The following is a 22,910-nucleotide window of genomic DNA, read 5'->3' as shown; positions in this document are numbered from 1 at the left end:
AGAGCCAATTAAGTAAATTATTCACTAAATGTTGTTACACAAGCATAACAAATAAATACAATATTTCAAACTGATCATGAGATTCAGAATAACGTAGGCATTTGTAAGTAGGTTCTTGTTTATAAAGAGTTTTTCAGTATGGTGTAGTTCTTTCTAAATATTTGTGAACCTATAATTACAAATACAGTGTACATCATTAGGAATGAACAATAATTTTATTAGATATCCATAGTATATTGTCAGCAGGTAGTATTATAGGTGAATATGACTACACAGGACTTTAAAAGATTAAGGGCTCTATCTTTCCAAAGATAATCCTAATTGACGTGTATAGTATTTTCGAACATTGAATCATAATTTATGGGTGGGTAGTTAAAAACAATATATACTCCCAGTATTTATTTACCCAGTGAGCTATCTCATATATATATATGATACTGGCTGATTATCAAGTATTGGGTTATCAGTCAATTATCAGATTTACTCTCATCTGACAATATAGTCGGTAAACATGAAATCAGCTGATTAGAATTAGCTCAACTTTTGCTTCTGTCTGGTGTATAATAGTCTGGCAGTTAACCTGTCACTGTCTGAATCAAATTAAGTGCTCAAATTCCTGTCGGTTTGCCACAATTGTATTGTCACTAATACTTTAAAAACACTTCATAAACTTAGTAGTTAAAAAAATATATAATACGTACCCATAAATTATCAATGAATGTTCAAAAATAATATACACGTCAATTAGGATTATCTTTGGGGAGATAGAGTCCTTAATCTTTTAAAGTCTTGCGTAGTTATATTCACCTATAATACTACCTGCTGACAATATACTATGGATATCTTTTTCCACCAGTTTTATTCAACTAAGTGAATCTAAGTTTATGATAAAATTTAATTCCAATAACTAAATCTTTCAATGATTTTTAGAGATTTACCTTTCACTGTATTTATTTTGCATATTTTTACAAATCATTTAGATTTTCGAGATTTTGAGAGAATAATATTACACGCTTGGATTTGCCTGCTTCTTAGAATTCCAGACTTAATTTGAGTGTGATAATACAGTTGTTATTTGTTGATATCACCTTATTGGTTTGTAATATTTTTCATGCGGTAAAACTATTACTTGTATAACATGATCTGTGCGAGGATGAATTGTTTATGGTAGTGGCATAATTATGGGGGATGAGAGGAATAGAACTTTCCCAAGTACTTTAAAATAAAAAAGAATTCATATAACAACAATACAACTTATTTTAAATATGGTAGTTAAGTGTTTTACTTTGAATTAGGCCAAATTCATTCACATTTAGAATTATTCAGATCTATTACAACCCCTGGAGTGATGTACTCCTCCATCTGATTCATTCTCCCAAAGTCCAGTCCTAGGTACACCACTGGTTTATGATATGATAAATGTATGAATATGACTCATGTAGGCTTTGGCTTTGTAGTAAATAATGAAGATGGGAATCCTAATAAAAATGAAGAGAGTTAAAAAGAAAGTAAACAAACGAGTAAGTTTTGTTCACTGAACTACTTAAACCATCTGTATACTTCTACAACAAACGAATGCAAAGAATCTAGTAATGAATGAAGAATGAATAGCTTATTAATTAAATTTAACAATAAAAGCAATAAATAGTAATTATAATACAGTTTTTAAAGAAGTAGAACAGTTGCTTTGAATTTTTACTAAAACATTCATTGATTGCATTTGTTTTGTCATCTTATAAAAAATAGGTACCTATTTGGTTTTTTAAAATTGCAAAACAAATGCAATCAAAGAATCTTTCAGTAAAAACTAAAAGCAACTGTTCTACTTCTTTAAAAACTGTATTATAATTACTATTTATTGCTTTTATTGTTAAATTTAATTAATAAGCTATTCATTCTTCATTCATTACTAGATTCTTTGCATTCATTTGTTGTAGAAGTACACAGAATGTTTAAGTAGTTCAGTGAACAAAACTTACTCTTTGAGCTGAATTAACAGTGCTTTGATGATCTCTTAATAATTTTAGAGTTAAGAATTCATCATAATTTACTAATGATACGTTTACACTCAGGCCAAAAGGAACGACAAGCAGAAAGTAAGAGTGTCCTAACATTAAACAAACATCAGCTCTGGTTATGTAGAGTTTGGAAATCTTTAGTTGGGAGCTGTTAGAATTCGTTGAAAAGATTAGACTCCTGTGTTTTTTCTGCTTAAGTCGTTCCTCTTGTCAGGAGTGTAAATGTATCATTAGTAAATTATGATGAATTCTTGACTGTAAAATTACAACCTGATCATCAAAGCACTGTTTTTTTGACAATTTAGTCAAGAAGGAGGAGTGATGTTACGTGATGGTTGTGACTTCTTGTAATGGCCTTGGAGTGGTGGAGGGCCGGGATAGTGACTTGTTCTGGTTGTTCAGCAGATCCTGAATGTCCTGCAGGCTCATGTCACGGGTGTCAATCATGATGTACACGGAGAACAGGACAGCCAGGAAACAACTGACCGAGAATATCCAGAAGACTGTGTACATGCCACATATCTCATTGATATAAGGGAAGAGTTTTGTGATGACAAAGCTGAGGCCCCAGCTGTATCCCACAGTTACTGCCGATGACGCACCTTTCACATTCGGCGGAAACACTTCTCCTTTCACAGCACATGGTAATGGTCCATACCCTGCAAATGAGTGATCAGTTTTTAAAATGTTCAGAAATAAAGAAAGGCAGTCGCAGAGCTGACCAGCAGAAGTGACTAATGTCAATATATATCTTGAAAAAGTGTGTTTACTAATTATTAAATGGTTATTATTGTATATATTTTTTTAAATAATATGAGATACTGGATTCTTTAACATAAAAAAGTGTTATATTTTCTAATAATTTTATATATATTTTTGTAATGTTTTTACATCACTGACTTCTAAATATTAAAGTGGTAAATATTTATAATTTTTATTATTATCCTTTATATTAGTTTCTATAATTTGATGATTATAATTTTCACTACAATCTTGTATTTCCGAAATAATTACTTCATTTTCATTGTCATTATATTCCTAAATGAAATTATGGGTTTATGATAACTGAAATAAAAAATACAAATTCTGGAATAAAATATTGCTAAATATCTTGTAAACACAGCATATATTGTTGTTTTATATCTTATTGTACTTACTTTTTATTGTTTGACATTATTAAATTTAATTTATCTCATAAAAAGTAAATTAATGGTTTTGACATTTCTTCAATAAAATTTGTATTAAAATCTGTTTTTACACAATTTATTTTTTAAGTAAATGTAAGGTCAGGTTCAATGTAATCGAGCAAAAATTATGATTATAATCAACAGAAAGACTAATTTTCTTCCATTATTAAATTAAACAACAGCTTTGTTAGCTAGAAAAGATCAATTATTGTTTAATCTTTTTTTAAATCCCGTCAGGGCGAAACTAATAGTGAACTGGAATAGGAATTTTTATTAACCATGCTGAAATTTAATTTAGAATCCGATGGAACTTTTAATACTGCTATTAAATTATGTAGTTGGATAATCAATTTTATGTTGGATTCATTAATAAATTATTCAATAGTTCGTAGATTTATTCAAACCTGTATTTTACCTTATATTTTAGTCTCTTTATGATTGTTTAAACGGCTTTAGAAGATTTTTAGTGTGTTAAAGTCAACATAGCTACTAATAGCAGAGTATGAATTAATTTTCTAAATTTTGATAGCTTTTAAATTGGAGTGCGATTGGAAATGCGATATTTCTGACAACATTAACGTCAATAATAATACTGTATGAGTAAACTAATCGAACGGTTAGAAAACAAATCATTGTAAAACCCTAACTACTAGGTTGGAGAAGCGTTCCGTTTTCCTTATCAGATAAAATATTGTATGTTATTGTGGTTTATATTTCCCTTTTAATCTCCCATAACTGATTTTTCATTAACTTCACATTTGTTATTTCAGATCACACATTTATTTAACGGTTTGTTTATGTTTCTGTCAAGTTGTCATTCTACTTTGAAAGCATGTGTAAAACATAAACATGGATGATAAGACACGGAACGATGTAGCACGAAACAAAAGTTTTTTCCCGTGCGAAAACATACATCAATAGCTTGCCAGAAGAAGTAGTATCTTCTAAAATCAGAAAGCTAAAAATCTCAGCTAAAAAATCGAACATATAATAATTGCTAAATTTTTAATTTTTAATTGAATAGATAATTTTAATATCTATCAAGACTTTAATAAGTCAAGTACCATACAGAATAAACCATGATGAATTCACAACCAAAATTACAACCTAGCCTATAGATCCATTTTGTATAAAATATAAATTAATTTTTTTTATGTATATCCATCTACACATGTGTATGAAATTGTGTTAAAGAATGTGTGTGTGTAAATATGCAAAAACTTTTATGGCCATTGGATGTTGTCTTACATGGTGTGAACAAGGTACTAACACCTTGTAAGTTGTATTGTTGGCTTCACAAAGTAAATTTTTGTAAGTCACTTTTTTAGTGTAGTAACTACTTCTTATTGTTAGATAATCCATACTAACTTATAAAAAATTAATTAAAATTGTGCATTTTTACCAATATTAGTGTCTGATACAAGAAATAAGACTTATTGTGACTTAAAAAAAATCATATGCTATCTTACCAATGGAGTATGTGATGACATATCCAACCAAATTAAAAATTGGCAGCCATTTCACAGCAGATAAATCAGTTCCTTCATACAGGAGGAAAAAGTAGAGACCAGTTACTGTCTGAAATAAGCATTAAACACCTTAGTGAATTTCATAAATTTAATATAAACATTATTAGTTTATAACATAATGTAACATCTAAGTAAAAGATAAATAATTGTATAATATTGTATATAGTATCTGTTTTATGTACATTGATAAGTATATACAATAATTTTAACCTTTTTCTTACCTGAAAAACTACCATTCCAGAAGCAGATGCAATCAACATATTTTTAATCCCATAAGCCTTGGTGAGAGGCATGGCAACACCAGCAAAGGCTATTAGAATAACTGCTACCACAATAGTAGCATTGCTGGCAGAAAGACCTATATCTCCGGCCTGGTTGAAGATCGTCTCTGAGTAGAAGAGGACTACATTGATGCCACTCATCTGCTGAAAGGTCATGGCACCACAAGAGAGCATCAAGGCCTTACGATTGGTACTTGTGCTGATCAACTCCAATAATGTACCTTTCTCTTTCATAGCTTCCTCAACTGACACCTAGTTGAACAGATTTTTTGTTAATGATATTTCAAGAATTTACTATCTGGACATCAGTCAGTCAAATCAGTGCTCTAGAGCCTCTGTATCTGAAGAAACCGCTTAGAAAGACTTTTAAATGTTAGAAGGTCCCCTAATATTAAGCTGCCTCAGAACTCTCAAGCAGTCCTTATTCTTTGATTAGCACAAAAAATTTCAGTTACTCGTATTAAGTTGTCATTCGTTGTTTACAGGAATGTACAATTTGCAATGAATACTGAGGTATTTATACAATATTCTTAATATATTTTACAAAGTATTATAAGCTATTAAAATGTATAATTGATTTATTGTAACCTTGAATTGAAATAATATTTATGTTAATCTCAGAATAGATTAAGGAACTCACTTGATGGATTTTATTAATGGAAAATTCAATACACTTCCAAACATATTGAATAGTTATAGTCTATAGTAAACATTAAAAAAATTAAAACCTTAAAGATATTTTGGAACCTAGATGGAAATAACATGTTTTAAAATATATAAACATAAAATGTTATACAGTTAAAGCCAAAAATTGTGTATTCCACTCTTTCTTTAACTCTGAAGAAAACATTTTATTGTTTTTATAAGTTATGAGCAATAGTGTGTGTAATGCATATCTAAATAAAAGTTAGACTTAAATATGTATGACATGTAAACATTTGTATAGTTATTAAAATTAAGAAAAGATTGACTAATCCATTTTAAATTAGTAGTAGTAAATTAAACTTACTTTTATAACTTGTAGTTCCCGCTCAATGTCTTTCTTCTGCCAACCTTTCCTGAGCGTTTTTAGTGACTTATGAGCACCCTCAACATCATTCTTCATAATGTAGTAGTAAGGGGATTCGGGGATGAAAGGACACAATAGGAAGAAAAACATAGGTGCAACACAGGACACCAAGACTAGATCCCAATATGAGACAAGGGGCCCAAATATGTACTCTACAAGATATCCAGAAGCGAAGAAGAAGTTTAGAGTTGATCCAAGAGCACTGCGCACATCGTCCTGAATGTAAACAGATAACATCTTCAATCATTTGTGGATAGGATAATTTTGATTTACAATTTTCAACATCAAGAATAAACAACATCAGTGAATGTTAATGTGATCCTGCAGAGCATGACTATTCCCATTAAAGTGAATTAATGAATTAATTATTATGTGGGTCACATTACAATTTGTTCTATATTTATACTTGTGTAACTATATTGTTTCATGAATTTGTTTTTAGTTGGTAGCAATAAAAAAATGCAATAGTTTATTTTAGAAAATACATAAGTTATATTTTAAATTAGTTTTTAGAAAACCATAATTTTTATTAAATGAACTTTAGGAGTACAAACTGCCAATATTAGATATTGGTGTGCTCAAGTGTATCTTATTAGTAAATTAAGTTAGGCTTGGATGTACTGTATGTTACAGTCAAAGCTTCTGTTGCCCATTCAAAACTTAGTTTAATCAAAGGTCAAGATCAAAACCAGTTTTGACTAGTCAATACAAGTTTTTACCAAACTCTCTAGTTTCACTAATCAAACTCAAACACAATGTTATCCAAGCCAGGCAGTCAAAACTAGATTTGCCTAGTTATGACCAAATAATTTAGTCAAAACTGGTTGATATATATTGGTCCAATCTAGTTTGGATATTGACATTTTTTCAAAACTAGATTTGCCTGTCATGTAGTATCTAGTACAGAAATATTCCAAAAAACATTACTTTTTATCTCTATGATGAATAAACATCTTTTATCATATATTCCCTCACTTTCTCTCTTCAGCATTATATTCTTTAGTTCCTCCCTACCCCACTCCTTTTCATATTTAGACAATGGGAGTAAAGTAATAACATTTAGCATAGTTCAACCTTGAGAAAATCAGTATTTTTATTATAATCATATCTCATATAATATTTCATTACATTATCATGTGATCAAAGAAGAAAAATCACAAAAAAACTTAATAACAATCTTCAAAAATGTGTGTGACAGCATAAAAGGCTTTGATGTAACTTTAATAAAAAATACTTTTTTTCATGTCAGTTAGATCTATCTGACAATGCTATTCATTTCATCGTGAATTATTGGTTAGTATACAAATCCACGTTTTCTTAGGACTTTTTGTTTGCATACATTGCATTGTTTCACACATTGACAAAAAAGTAATAATTTCTTTTGATATATCAGCATTTTTCCTTGAAACCTTGGCTTTAATCCTGTCTATACTACCATATCCAACAGCAAATAACTGCTTCAATTACATCATAAATTTTATATTCTCTTAAAAGTTATGTACCAAAAATCCTAGAAACCAGTTTTACCTAGCCAGTTTCAGTAATCTTGGGGTATTTTTTATTTTAAATCTTTATTTTACTTTACCAAGAACCTCAATGTATTTTTCTTTCATTGACACATTGTAAGGAAATATCGTAATTATCTCCTGAGTCTATAAGAATTCTGTTCCTTCCACTTCTCCTCAGAATCTAAAACACGTGGTCTCGTAGTTTTAATAAAGAGCTTTATTTGATTTGACGCATTACTACAGGATTATTGATAAACATAAATATAATTCCTGTCAAAACAAAACAATCCTGTGTAAAAATGATAAAACATGTCAACACAAATCAAGACCGCTTTAAATATTTCACAAGAAAGCACACAATAAGTTAAAAATTGTAATAAGTAATCCTGTGGTGTACAGACGTTCGGTTTAGGAGCACATATGCTCCTTTTTAATGTTTGTCCTTCTGTCCTCCTGGCTTTTGAAAATTATGTATAATGTCTGGATTTTTTGTAAACGCTTAAATGTTCAAACGTTAAAATATTAGCATCACAATAAAAAACTATTTCAGAAGTCTCAAAGATAAGACCATGAAAAGATACTGCAGCGCACATGTAATGCATGGCATGTAAACTGCTATTTGATTCAGTTGTATGTTGAGTGTTGTCTATAGTGTCACTGACTCATTGTTATTTCTAACTGCTCAGCTGCGCTGGTGCTACTACCCTATGATTTCTTACTTATGTATTATAAAACATAGGTTAATTTTGTTATAATAAATGATATATTTTTCTTTTATAATGACAATTTATTATGTATATCTGTAGCTTACTTATAATGTAATGAATCAATGTAATGAGTTAATTCCAATTATTCCAAAAAATTTATTTTTAATATCATTCTAAATCTGTAGGTTCATATCAGTTATAATTTTGAAAGGGAAAATTTCTAACAATGGTTCATTCAATCTTATGCCACATACAAAATAATAGCCTCAAATAATACTTTTACCCATTAATATATACTTTAATAATATGAATTATCTTTATATTTCCATTTATATGGCAAAACAAATCCAATTTCAGTTTTTTTTTATTTGCGTTACAAGCAATACAGTACTAATTTATAATGTGTGTTTTTAAAATAATGTATAAATAAATGTTTTTCACAAATTTAATAAGAATATTTAATACTGTCCTCCTTTTTGCTTTACTGTCCTACTTTTTCACCCTCAAAAGTCCTCCTTTTAGGAATTTGCATCTGGTCACCCTGTGTGCAAATATGAGACTGGTGGAATTAACATTTTAAAACAGTGTTGTGACAGCGAAGGAGCATTTCATGTTATACCATGTTTGTTTTGATTAACTTTGGCAAAACTAGTTTTAACCTATACAATATGAGTAAATACTAGGTTTGACTAATAGTAATTGTATAAAAAAGTACATATTATCCACTCTTTTCATATGAAACCATCTATTACAATAACAATTAGGTTTTTAATTGATAATTATTCACCGAACTTTGAAAAATTCATTAAGCATAAACAAATATAAAATGAAAGTATTTAAAATGTCTATCTTATCCTCAGTATTGTAATTGTACTGTAAATGTTGCAGCACATACAAAAGTTTGAATTACAAGGGGCTGGAGTCTTCACAATAGTGATATACCATTATATACCCCGATATAATTATTATTTATCATAATTTATTTTACATCTCACATCTCTACATCTCTTAATGTTCTACTTAGGAAATCTCGAATACGTCAACTAGTTTAATGTACAGTATAAAGAGTTTTAGACAAACCTAATATTTTTTTATGTTTAGGAACAAACTTTAAAAGTCAACTTAGAATAGTTCTCTAAACTTATAAAAGCTGACTCCTAGTTTCTGGCTGTTATAACATGTCCATAAGATGAATGTGTGAGATCATTAATAAACCCATATAATTTTGTACTGTATGTACTGTGTAAAATGTTTCAATGAGAAATTGTCAATGTAACTTAATTTATAATTAATTGATCTTTCTTTAATTCTTTATAGAAAATAAACTATATATTATATAAATAAAAGGTAAATGTTACATTTTGTAATTTAAATTGTCTTGTTTTAGACATCCATTACAGAATTTAATAGTTAAAGTCAAAATTACATTTTTAATAAGCACAAAATACTTCTTTACAGGTTTATAACTATAAGAGGTGGACATTATCGCAAAAGCACCAGGAGTTTCAAGTTTTAACAGTTTCCAAATGATTATGAGCTTTGTTAATGAGAGTGGTTCAAAATACTCGTATTTAGTTATTTAATTTAAATTCTCCACATTTTCTTCACTATAGAAATATTTTTCCAAAACTATTCTGTAACTACAGGTACATTGCCTTGACAGAGCATTCTAATACAGATGAAAGAAGTGAAAAATCACTTGCTTCCATAGTTTAAATATATTAGAGGAAATAATCACATTGAATTAATATTTTTTCAAATAAAAATCATTATATTTCTGCAACATACTATTCTTGAATCAACTTAAAAAAGACCACCTTTTACTTTTTTGTAGTGTTTATTAAGAATAGTGTATGAATGACTACAGCTAATAGATATTACAGCGTTATTTACTATTTCAAATTGTAACAAAATATGTCTTTAATAAAACCCCTATCTATTCCTTTCCAACACTCATATTTTTAATGCTTGGAATGCTACAAATCATCAATTGATGGTTTTGCCCACTAATGAAATATTTTTGAATTTGTGTCAAACAAGAAAATATACTGAAGCTAACACTACTAAGTTTAAAAAATCACTTACCTCAGCAACTTCAGCAACGTAAAGAGGAACTGTAGTGAAGATGATACCACCGCCCAGGCCACCGACGACTCGAGAAATATAGATCGGCCAGATTGAGGTTGAAAAGTACACAATGGCCCAGGCCACCAGGCCTATCAGCACTGACACGATCATGGAAGCCTTGCGTCCGATATTGTCCACTAAGTAGCCTCCTATGAATGGCCCAAATATAGACCCTATGCCTATCAGGGAACCTATCCATGAGGATTGTTCTATATTGATTGGCAGGAAGGAATCTTCAGCACTAAGTTTGATGAGTGCAGGGGAGGACCAATTGTACAGGCTCCCGAGGGAGAAGGCACCAACATTGGCTAAACAAAAATCATATAAAGATGATATAAACATTTGATTTTATATAATCATTGATTTAATAGATTCAATTAATAACCATAGTTAAACTATTATAACAAAAATCATGCTCATTCCTCTGATGCAAAATGGAAATTAAGTGAAATTCGCAGGCAACTATGAAACAATGTAATGGAAGGAACCTGGCCTACTCTAAAACCTTTTTCCTTGTAGGATGACTTGTAGGATTGGGTTTTCTTTCCATATTCCGTGATACAATAATTATATTAATAATTCAAATGTAGTTATTATTATAGTGTATATATTATATTATATGCATAAGTATTTAAATTTTATGTACACTATATGTAAAAAAAACATGTATGAACAAATTATGAAACAAAATTAAACAAACTGTGTATTTTTATATATATGGTGAATTGTAGAAATAAAAGTAATTGTAATTTTGAATGGACTTAGATCCTAAAAACGTTAGAAAATTACATTAATTATCTATTTTTAAGGTACAATAATAACATTACAGAAACACTTAATAAATTATATTTTCATATTTTATGTAATGATATAATTTACATTAAAATAGTTTTAAGTGAAAGAGGTTATAATAAAATTTTCTAAATAAAACATGTCACAAAATTAATAATCATTGATTGTAAAAAAGTGATTTTTTGTTCATCATTGACAAAAAAAGGTTGTACATGTTCTAAAATGAACTTTTGGCCAAAAAATGGTAATTTATTTGATTTACTTCAAAAAAAATTATTAATTACAAAGAAAACTAAGATTATAAATCTTGGATTATACAACATTTTGAAGCATATTCATATTTTACTACATACTAATAAGTTCTAACCTGCTATAACTGCCAGATAGAGGTTGAATCTACTCCGTTGGCCCATGATAGATAATCGTGCAGGTATAACAACAGTAACAAATTTGTATTTTCTCTGTTGGTCCAAATTGAGCCCTGAACTCAATACAACTAACTGCACAGTGCCTTGGATCACTCTGAAACAATGAGACAATTTACTGATACAGTAAACATTGACAAGTCTATGATAACATGCCAATATGTTGCAAGATAAAAATCATAAAAATGTATGTAATTTTTATAACATTTTGGTACCTGACAAAAAGTATCAACAGCATCTTGATTTGCAAACTATCTAAAATGAGTTGGCATTGAAAACTATAACATATATATTAATTTATACACTCAAAGGCTTATCAAAAAATTGTTGAAAATCACTTATATGAAAAAATTAAAAGTATAATTAATTTCCCAGTACATAATTCTTAGTTTTATACTGTATGTATTTTTCATGATCTAAAATTTAAAATCATAGCTAAGGAAAAGTGGTGGAGGAGTGTAAGTAGCAATAACTGTGTTGACGCTGACTACTTGTTGACAAGGAAATTGGTGTCAACGCAGTACAAGAATTTTTTAAACTTCTTCCAATCAATTTCATACATAATTTTTTCTTAGGATGATATTGCAAATCATTCTCTTAAAAAATTTTGACCCAGCAGCTGTTTAAACGTACATACAAAATACATCTGAGCCAAGTTAAGCTTTAACTATTTAAAACTATTTAAATTTTAAAACTGTAGAAATCAAACATTTACAGAACTACTCGTACTTACAAGTTTGGAATTTGAAACATCAGTGAAGCTTACTATAGTAAAAGTGAACAAATTTTGTAATATTTTAAATATTCATGACAGCTGTTGTCCTATCTGTATGTTATATACTGTTAATAAATTATAACACTCATATTTAAGGATAATCAACATTGTAGAGAAAAATAAACATTACTTTATTTTCAAATTCCTAAATAGCAACATTTTGTGAGTTGATATGAACATCCTAAAAATACATTTTACTTTCAAAATTAGAAAGTTTAATATAGTGATTGCAAATGTAATCTAACTTTTTCCAAATGGGATGGGCAGAATATTGTATTGAACATGATAATTTGTAACTGAAATGAAATGACTAAATTACCAATTGAAGGAAATTCAAAGAAATAACAAGTAAATCCAAAGAAAGAACATTGAACATCACAAGAACCACTCCCAAATCACCTGCAAAGTCGTATCAACTAAACTGAGACCGCTATAACCCTCACTGCTCTGGCAGTATAGCTATTACTATGATGTTTTGCAATGTGCTATTAACAAAAGTCAGCAGGGAGCATATTGAAGAATGCTGTTCTTTTGTTTTCCACTTCAATGCCAATATCTTCAGGGCAGTGCGTGATATTAAGTTTTGTCAATCCCCATAGTCACTCTGTCTCAACTAAACGTGAATACAAGTGATTGTAAAACATAAAGTTATATTTACACTATGGAAAATAATGGAAAGATCTTTGTTTAACTATTTATCAATTATTTACTGACTAACTAAATTGTAAGATTAAGCATTACTAAATTGCTAAATTAAGATATTTAGTATTATCAAATTCCAAAATTAATTGAGTATTACCAGAAGGTTTCATAATCCAGGGTATTATCAAATGAATACAGACTTGAAATTTTATAACAAAATGTGTTTAAATCTCAGAGTTAAAATACCTTGAATTTGCCATGAAACATATACAGGAGAGTTTTATTACTACAATAAAGAACTTTTGGCATACACAACTTGACTACATTTAGCATCCATTGGTAAAAAAAACAATTAAAATTGGAGATGACTTAAAGCAAATGTAATGTAAAGAAAACCAAAAAATCAAAGCATTTTATTTTTGATACAAAATTGAAAATTTTAAAATTATAATATTTATAGATGATAAAAATACTAAAGAGCAAGTAGAAATATGTTAACTTTTAATTTAATTTAAATTGCTTAAATTGTTTATATTTTATAGTGGTTATGCACCATATAACTTTCATGAATACCCTTTAATAAATTGGCATATAATATTGATTTAATAGCATATAAAATATCAATAAATTATGACAACTGTTCATTGACTAAAACTACTTTTACACTCAAATTTTCAGTCATCCTGTTAATAAGATTATTTCCTGCTAGAATTTAAAACTATTATATATATATATATATATATATATATATATATATATATATATACTGGAAATTAACTTATAATTTGTTATACTGCACATAAATATTAAATTAAATTGTATTTTAAATTTGTCAGAATTGAAACTTTTTAACTGTAGTTGGTTTATTAATTTAGTCATTTTATTTATAGGTTGTAAGTGTAAAAAATCAAATGAACCTGAACTTGTCTGTGTACCTTATGCACAAGTAAAACAAAATATTTACTTAGTATTTAATTAAATTGTTACTTTTTTCATTTATGCCAAAAATACAAGTACTAAATAATCAGGAAAATTAATTTTTCAAGTCATACACTGCAGTTGTTTTACTTCCACGCATAATCAATTGTATCAAAGTTAAATTACACATGTAACAATATTAGAGTAAATAAATTATAAAACCAAGTATCATAACTTTTAATTTTACAAAACTTGTTTTTGAATATTTATTCAAGTACCTGTATTTATAACTTAGATCACTGTTGTTATTGTATGAAAATGCAAAAAATAATTAAAGACTTACAGGTAATATGTGTATTCAAATGTGGTCCAATTTATCTTGAATATTTTATGTAGCAAAATATAAATTAACTGTTAATTTGAAATTATTTAACAAGTGATGGAGAATTTTATATTTACTGAATCTATTTGTACTGATATATGTTCACTGTCTCAGTTTTCCTAGTTTAATGTACGAGACCAGTCACGGAAATTTACCCCAAGCAAGTCAGCTCTAGGAAGTATAGGTGGGATTGTTTGTGAAAGTAGGTCCTAGAAGACTTATAAATAAACAATACACCAAGACTTCCTGAAACTCTCTCTTCTATATTCAACTGTGTCAAAACCTGGTGACGAGTGCTTAATAATACATTTACTAAAGTGTTCCTTCTTACCAAAAACATGTTGTACGTTTTCAAAAATAACAATAAATATTCAATTACACAGCTTTAATAATTTTGCTATTATTTTTTACAAGTAAGTATATGCTTTTAAATCGCTTTTAATTAAATTTTAAAGTCAATACTATCCGTTTGTTTGTCTCTATAAAACACCAACAATTGTGAAACATTGTTGCACAAGAATAAAGAAACCAAAACTTTTAAGCTGTAGACCTATTGAACACACATCCATTTGAATACTGCCAGCGATTGAGCCAACTCCCTCCAGTAAGTAGAGTAATAATTAATGTATAATGAAACCAAAGCTTTTAAGCTGTAGACCTATTGAACACACATCTATTTGAATACTGCCAGCGATTGAGCCAGCTCCCTCCAGTAAGTAGAGTAATAATTAATGTATAATGAAACCAAATCCTTTGGTGGAAACTGAGATAAGAGATGACATGAGTCATCAGTAGATATACGAATGAATAATAATTACTTTATAATTATTGTAAGTCTAATCTCAAGACATTGTAGAACTTCATTAAAATGGCAGAAGTACTCTCAGCAGTGCTGAAATGAAATTGTTTCATTCGCTACTCTTTTGGTTTAGCTTTATAAAATCATACTAGATGTTTAACGAAAATCTTCGCATTTAATTAACAAGTCAGATTGTAATCAGGACCTGTCTTGGTTTGAGCAGGGTCTCATGAAGCTTTTACTATGAGGCCCTTCAATTTGACATCCATTTGAAGACCTCCTGCCATTGCAACCACTATAATTTCTTATCATGTAAACGCAGTATGAAAATTAGAGAACACTAAATAACATGTAATGATATTAATACGTGAAGTATAATATTTAACTATTAAATAAAATTAGAAAGTAAATTAAGCTATTAATTAACACAACATATTGCTATTGGGGAATTTTCACAGTTCTTAAATAATTGTTGAGATTACAATATGAAAATCTAAATTTTAATAGTAATAATAGTGAATAGTAATAATAATAATAAATCATAAACTATAAGTTATGTTTCTCACTGAACTTTGTAAGAATAAAAATAATTACATAGAACTAATATTCACAGAAAAAAGACATAATGAAAAACTAAGATATTCAGTTTTAAGTACATTAAGGGGTTAAAGATATTGAGTCTGTCTGTCTATTATGTTAATTTTAAATATATAATCGTACATTTTTTACCTTGTGTAAATAGTAGAAGTTGGGAAAGACGATTATTATATTAACTACTAGCAGTTACCTGCAACTTCACACGCAATTATGTATGTTTTGCACGTGTATGAACACTTTCTGGTTCCAGTGAATTATATTTGGGATGCCAATGTTAAATTTTCCATGGTGCCAAGACCAAGAAAATATGTAAAAAGTGTGTTTTTATGGCCATTGTAATCTACTTCTATCACAGAATCTTTTTGTAACATACGAGTTGATTTTGCCTTGTTTCCATGATCATGTGAATATATATATAAACACAGGCCTAAGACGCCTACTTCTGTCAAAAGAGAACCAAGATGGGCTTTTATAACAGTTTTTAAATTTGTAGTAAATGTTAGATAGTAACTTTGTCCATTATATCTGGCACACAGTAAAACTTATAATTTCATATCTGGATTCTGTGTTCAATAGTGATTCCAAGAAATTTTGTTAGTATCAAGCTACTCTTTGCTTTTCTTCCAGACTATAATGTAAAAAAAATTATAATAGTAGTTAAATTAATCAAATATATGGTTATGGCGTCATAAAAAAATATAAAAAAAACAAAGTTTACACAGAACATTTTACTGTATTAACAGGCTCTTTCAATTAATAACATTTGCTTGCAATAATGCAACTTTAGAGACCAAGATGGAATTTTTCACAACTTTAGAGATCAGTAGGGTGTGGCCTGGAAGAATTGTCGAAACAGGAATAAGCCTGTATGTTAACTAGGGACCCAAGAATGTTCATGTAAAATTTCAGTACAACCAATCCAGCAGTTTGTATGTGATTGAGCAATATACACAGAGATACCATTACATTTTTATATAATAGTACTAATTCCACCCAATACACAAAATAAAATTATTCAGATTTTCTTTAAAAGCCAATTAAAAGCTTCTTTGGTACTAAGAGCATTCTAAAGTATTACAGAATTAATAAATTACAATATTAATGGTATCAATTATTACAAATATAAAATTATAAAATAAATATAAGGAAGGAATAAGTGACTTTTTAAAATTCATATTCACTAAGAATCTAATAAAAAAGTCCCTCCTTAGTTTTACTACAGTAAATTTATGAACACAGGTCATGTATGACTTTTTTTATTATTTCTTATTATTTCCCAGTAAATGAATAAATAACAAATTATACAATTATTATAAATAACAAACAGTATGGAAGAATATAATCTAAGATGTAATTTATTTTACTTACAGAAAAGTTTCAAGACTGAACACGTGGTTTCAGAGCCGATGGAGGAGTGAGATGCTTGTGGTCTCAGGCCCAGACTGGAGAGGAAAAGACTACGACACGTGGTTTCAGAGCCGATGGAGGAGTGAGATGCTTGTGGTCTCAGGCCCAGACTGGAGAGGAAAAGACTACCTTCTTATCAGAACCAAAAATTGACCTTGACCACTGCAGGTGGCTTTCTGAGCTTTGTTTGGAAATCTTATCAAGAGTTCTGTTATGTTAATGGTTTAAGATTACAACTTTTCAGCTCATCAATTCATTCCTATCTTATTTGGAGTACCTTGCAGGGTAAAGGTGGGGTAGACCCTTCTCCACCCCCTTTGGATACTGGTGGAGAAGTAGTAAGAGAATAACTTTCAATAGGTACTGTAAGTAAGATTATGAACTTAAATACAAAATGTACAAGACATTTTTGGTGTATCCTCATAATTTGCTCATGAATTATAAGATCTCTTAAATATTTCTTGATTCATCTATTGTAGCATACATGGAATTTATAGTTAAAATTTCTACAATGTGAGGTAGTCATGGTACTTGTATTTGTCAGTAACATATGCTCCTAATTAATGTAATAGTAAATTTGCCAATGATTTGGGATAGGATCAGCATAAAGCCTTGGAATAAAAGTAATTTAAATATTTCAACCATCTTTCTTGAAATACATCTGAAACTGAATTTTTAATCAAAATTTTCATTAGAAACAAGGGATGTTTAACTTTATTGAGACAGTTTGAACAGAGTCTTACAATCAAATAATCAAGGTTTCAGTGAAATTAAAAAAAATATGTGTTTATCAATGATTAAATAATGGAAAAGGAAGTTTACTAGTGGTCTGGAGGAAGTGGGGATTTCTTGCAAGGAGCATTAAAACCTAAAAATGGCTGATCATTATTTACATTATATTGTATTAGAAAACGTGTTTAAACTAACTGTTTTTATTTAGCAGTTTATAATGCAATAAATAAACATAGTATGTTTCAGAAAGCACTTTTAAACTTTTGAAATGTAATATATTTGTGTTAATATATTTTAGACCTTGTTTGATGTTATTTTGTTACAAAAAGATCAAGTTGATGATAAGGTAAAACCTAATAAAACAGTAAAAAACACAGTTACAATTATTGCAAGTAGGATTGTTGTCTTCACTTGAGTATAAGCTCTGTGGATTTTATCAACAATTTTGCAACATAATTTTGTTACTGATTTTGGCAAGATATTCTAAAGTAGCAATTTATAAGTGGCATAAGCATTTAGAAATTAATTGAGATCTCTGTAAAATAAAAATACCCACTTCATCTCAATGCATCTGACGATGTTGTAGAGTAAGTGCACTAAATGTTTGTTTCAACAAAATCAACCTGGTGAGCTTTTTGCTTTTTGGTGGCTCATTTCCTAGGCCACTTTAATTTGATGAGTGTAATATTTTCATGTTTAATGTTTTTTAAGTACACATTTAAATATTATAGTAACAAGATAATATAGATTTGATAGTAAATGTGCTCGCATGTAAATATTTTTGGGAAATAAATTATGATTTGATTTCATTTGATTTGATCAACAGATTTAATAGGAAACAATATTTATTGGTAAGTAACTTTTTCACTTATCTGCTAAAATTAATCAATGCAGTAATGAATCTACGAAGGCGAGTCATATTTTGACCCCTTCCTATAAATATTTTTTAAATATAAATTGTTTTAGTTATCATTTCATATACTGTAAATGTAAATTTTAGGTTAAAAATGCATAAAAATTTGTTTTAAGATGATTTATTTTTGTTGCATTTTATGGACAATTCTGGGGGTCCCGTAACCCCTATTTCATGGGAGGTATTCATAACTCTCAGATCCCCCAGTTGTGACCCCTCCCCACATTTTATGCTAAATCCGTTCCTGAATATATGAACCTATGTGTATGATTTGAGGCATTGAAAATTCACACCAAACTTTGAAGTATGTCCATGAGAGAACCAAACTTAATGATTTTAATCATTGAACAAGAAAAATGCTTTGGTGCCTTTTCAAGAGGAAACAAACAACAGAATATGCTGGTCAACTTTTAATCCCATACATTGGTGAGAATGACATAGAATAAAGTCTAGTCTTCAAATAATTCAATTGCTGCACTAATACCGATAAATATTTGCAATTATATTAATAAATGCTTTCCAAGTAAGTGAGTATGTTAAGAGGGCTATTTATATTCCAATTTAATTTGAAATATTTGATTATTTAATTTCTTATTGTTTATTAGTTCAAAATTCATGGATAAGAGTCTCAAGTCTGAATGGAGAAAAACTATAAACAGGATAAAGATTACTTTCAAACAGATTAAAAAACGAATTTGAATTAGTCGTCAGATATGTAACTTATTCAAAATGTTTGCTAAGATATTTTATGTGTCAATTTGATGTTTATCCAATTGAAAATAACAAAATATTTCTGTTACAAATCTCATTTGGTATTATGATATACAGGGTGTTCATTTGAAAACTTCAAACTTGTATTAAAAAACTTATAGCCCAAGTATGAAAATTCTGTAAACAGAGTGTGTAGTACTAATTGGGGGAACAAAAAAAATTGTTAAAAGGTTTTTTGTAGTATTAACATAATTGCTAATTTGCTATCAGTATTTGTAAGTAAACAGGACAAGCAAGTGTCTTATTATTTTTTTATCTTTCTTATCTATAGTTATTGGAGATTGGTCATAAGCGTCTATCTTTGGTCATGTTTCAACACACCAAACATTTGGGAATGCAGTTTAATTTCACACAAAATCTTTTGCTTTTTGGCAATACCATTACATTCAGTAAGTAATGATGTTGTGTTATTAGCAGTAGTACAGTAATTTGTAGACTAATAATTGTAATGTAAAAAATTACATTACTGGTTGTTGATACCAAATGGCTTGGCCGATTGAATTTATTTGTACAAAAATACAGCATTTTTATGAGCTTCAATTCGAGGTGTCACAAGGTCACCAAATTTCAAGGTCATTTCAAAATTTTGGCTTTGGGTACGGGGGGGGGGCACAGGGGTGAGCACTGCCATTTAAAATAAATTTTTTTGTTCCCCCAATTAGTACTATACACTCCCATTTATAGAATTTTGATACTTGGGCTATTAGTCTTTTAATACTAGTTTAAAGTTTTCAAATGAACACCCTGTTTAAGGAAACCAAATAAGGTTAGGTATATTAATTAGCACATTAGTATGATCCATAATTAGAGCAAACCAAGTTCTGAAAGGATATTAATAGACTGTAAAATCCTTATAACAAATTGGACTCTAAAGTGAGTGAAAAATAACAAAGTAATCTGTCAAAAATGATTTGCCTGAGGACTGAGTCCTTAGAAGTCAATATCCCTTTATCTGTTGTTATCTCAACTCTATAATGGACAGGACATCTAATAGAGGGCCAAGAGAGATTTAACTTAATAGCCTAGAAACTGAATAACACAAGTTTGCACAATATACTATAAGCTATACATTAAGTTAATAGACGTTAAAAAATTCATCAATTTTCTCCCTATTAACGAGTTTAAAAAAATAATATTCCTGTACAAATTTAAAATGAAAGTAATAAAAAAGCATTTAGTGTAAGGCTTAAGACATATTTAATTAACCTATCTTTAAATTTAATTGAGGAATTTTACCAAGCTCAATACACTATTGAAATATTTTAAATACAGTAAGATTTTCTAAAATTAAAAATTTGATTGATATAGTAGTCTATGTTAGTTTGTACTATTATAGATGCTATTCTTTGTATGTATGTACAATTTAAGAATAAAGAGTTTTTGACTTTAACTATTTGTTATTTATGCTCTTCTAATTATTTTTACATGTACAATGTTCTCGTGTTTACATACTTAGTTTACATATTTACAACAAGACTTAAGTTTCTAAATATCCTTTATGTGGAATTCAGCTACTACAAGTGTTTATGCAATAAAAGCTTTCAATATAATTAGTAAAATATTATAAACGCTATTAACACTTTCACTGCAAAAATTTCAAAATGTTTACAGATCTAAAAAAGGTATTATTCATTTTGCTAAGCAACTTACGACTTGAAGTGATTATATACGACAGGAAAAAAGGTGTTCATTATCATATTGAGGAAATAATGTAACTAACATAGTTTCAATGGTGGATAAATCTTTAATTTATTATTCTTATTTAAAATGTCATTGTTCATTAATAACTACCAACTGAGTGTGCTAGTTGTGTAGTTTTTGCAATAAATAAAAAGAACTACAATTTTAAATTATTAGAAAAGACAAAATTTAGATGTAGGAATTACTGTCATCAAAATTTAAGGACAAACTTAACTGTAAATGATCATTGCAGTGCACTGAGAACACTTGTTTGATTAGTCATGTTTGTTGCTCAGCACATAAAGTAATCATTTTAGTAATGTTGACAGTTCTCACAGAGATAATGCCTACGTATCAATAGGACACATGTCACTACAGGAAATGACCAGAGACCACTAGATAGTTGTTTGAATATTTTGAGGGTTAGTCACTTCGTGTGACTGTAGAGTGATACATTGTAGAGGGCTGTGGGAGAGATGAGGACTCTAAGATATCTTTTTAGGATGTACATCAATACATGGTTTCCCTACTTGTCCTGTCTACCAGCTAAAATACAAAGATGTGAAGTTAATACAAGTTGTGAAAAGTAGTTTGGAATAAAGTAAATTAATGAAGAAAAACTTGTTGATAAAGAGAGTTGAAATATAAGGCAAATCATATGTATAAAAAATCTATAGAGAAATATGTTGACAACAAAAGGTTTAATTAAAATTTAATTAAAAATAAAAGTGTAATAGAATAAACATTAAATAAACCAGTTTGTATGATTTCTGCATTGAAAAACTAAAGTGTACTGTTTATAGCCCTGCTAAAAATGAAATAAAAATCTTTGATATCACCATTTCAGAAATTAAATTTTGTACCAAAATAAATGATGATATCTTTACTTAAGTTATAAGCATACTGAATTTATAATTATATAATAATTTAAAATATTTTAAAATAAATGCCAGTAGATGCCAGAGTGAAATTTGTTGTTGTTGAGCTTCATATTTCACATGTGTAGCTACATTTTGTATGTATACATTTATATATACAAAACTATTTTTTATAAGATTGTTCTCACCTTCCATTATTCATTTATTTCTTTATTACACACTAATTTAGATAGTGGAAACAGAATGTAATAAAATTATTGTTAACTTACCAAGGCACATCCGTAGAACTGTGGAACTTACATCTTGTATAAAATCTGATTATATGATATGTTATAATTGAAACAGGTTTTTTAACAGAAAGATACAGACACCATTATAACTATCTCATTGAATGAAACATGAGATGTAGGCATAGAAGTGTCCATCGTTAGAAAGACCAAAAGTTATAACACAACGTAATGGTCTGAACTGGGATCATTGCGTAATCACAAGTACTTGTTACCATCTATTAGACCACATATAGTAATATGGTTTCACTCTACGTCACGTATTTACCATCCTACTTTATTGGTCTCAGCCGTTTAAAGGATTACTAGCCAATTCCAATTACAAACTTAGTTGGAAATTCCCAGACAGTGGCATAATCAAGAAGGTTCATGAACCTTCCATCAGTTGACGAAAAATAACGAAATACCTCAATAAAGTTTTTATTCACTTTGGGTGTCTTTTAGTTCATCCATTTCATAAGTGCATTATATATTTTACTTTGAATA

At 28.8% G+C, this 22,910-nt stretch overlaps 1 protein-coding gene across 1 annotated transcript; it reads right to left on the bottom strand.

Moving 5' to 3' along the window:
* On the bottom strand, nucleotides 1-22,571 carry LOC124357237 (facilitated trehalose transporter Tret1-like). The gene is made up of 8 exons (XM_046808791.1): nucleotides 22,407-22,571; nucleotides 17,125-17,273; nucleotides 11,586-11,740; nucleotides 10,385-10,734; nucleotides 6,025-6,300; nucleotides 4,956-5,267; nucleotides 4,675-4,783; nucleotides 1-2,677 (listed from the first exon to the last, which is right to left on the bottom strand). The coding sequence occupies exons 3-8, from the start codon at nucleotides 11,629-11,631 to the stop codon at nucleotides 2,343-2,345; spliced, it is 1,428 nt and encodes a 475-aa protein (XP_046664747.1). The 5' UTR covers nucleotides 11,632-11,740; nucleotides 17,125-17,273; nucleotides 22,407-22,571; the 3' UTR covers nucleotides 1-2,342.
* Between the last annotated feature and the right edge of the window lie 339 nt (nucleotides 22,572-22,910).

This window comes from Homalodisca vitripennis, chromosome 3 (genome assembly GCF_021130785.1).
Source record: "Homalodisca vitripennis isolate AUS2020 chromosome 3, UT_GWSS_2.1, whole genome shotgun sequence".
Taxonomy (NCBI): domain Eukaryota; kingdom Metazoa; phylum Arthropoda; class Insecta; order Hemiptera; family Cicadellidae; genus Homalodisca; species Homalodisca vitripennis.
Note: the sequence above shows the minus strand (reverse complement) of the source record. Positions and strands in the feature narration are given on the sequence as shown.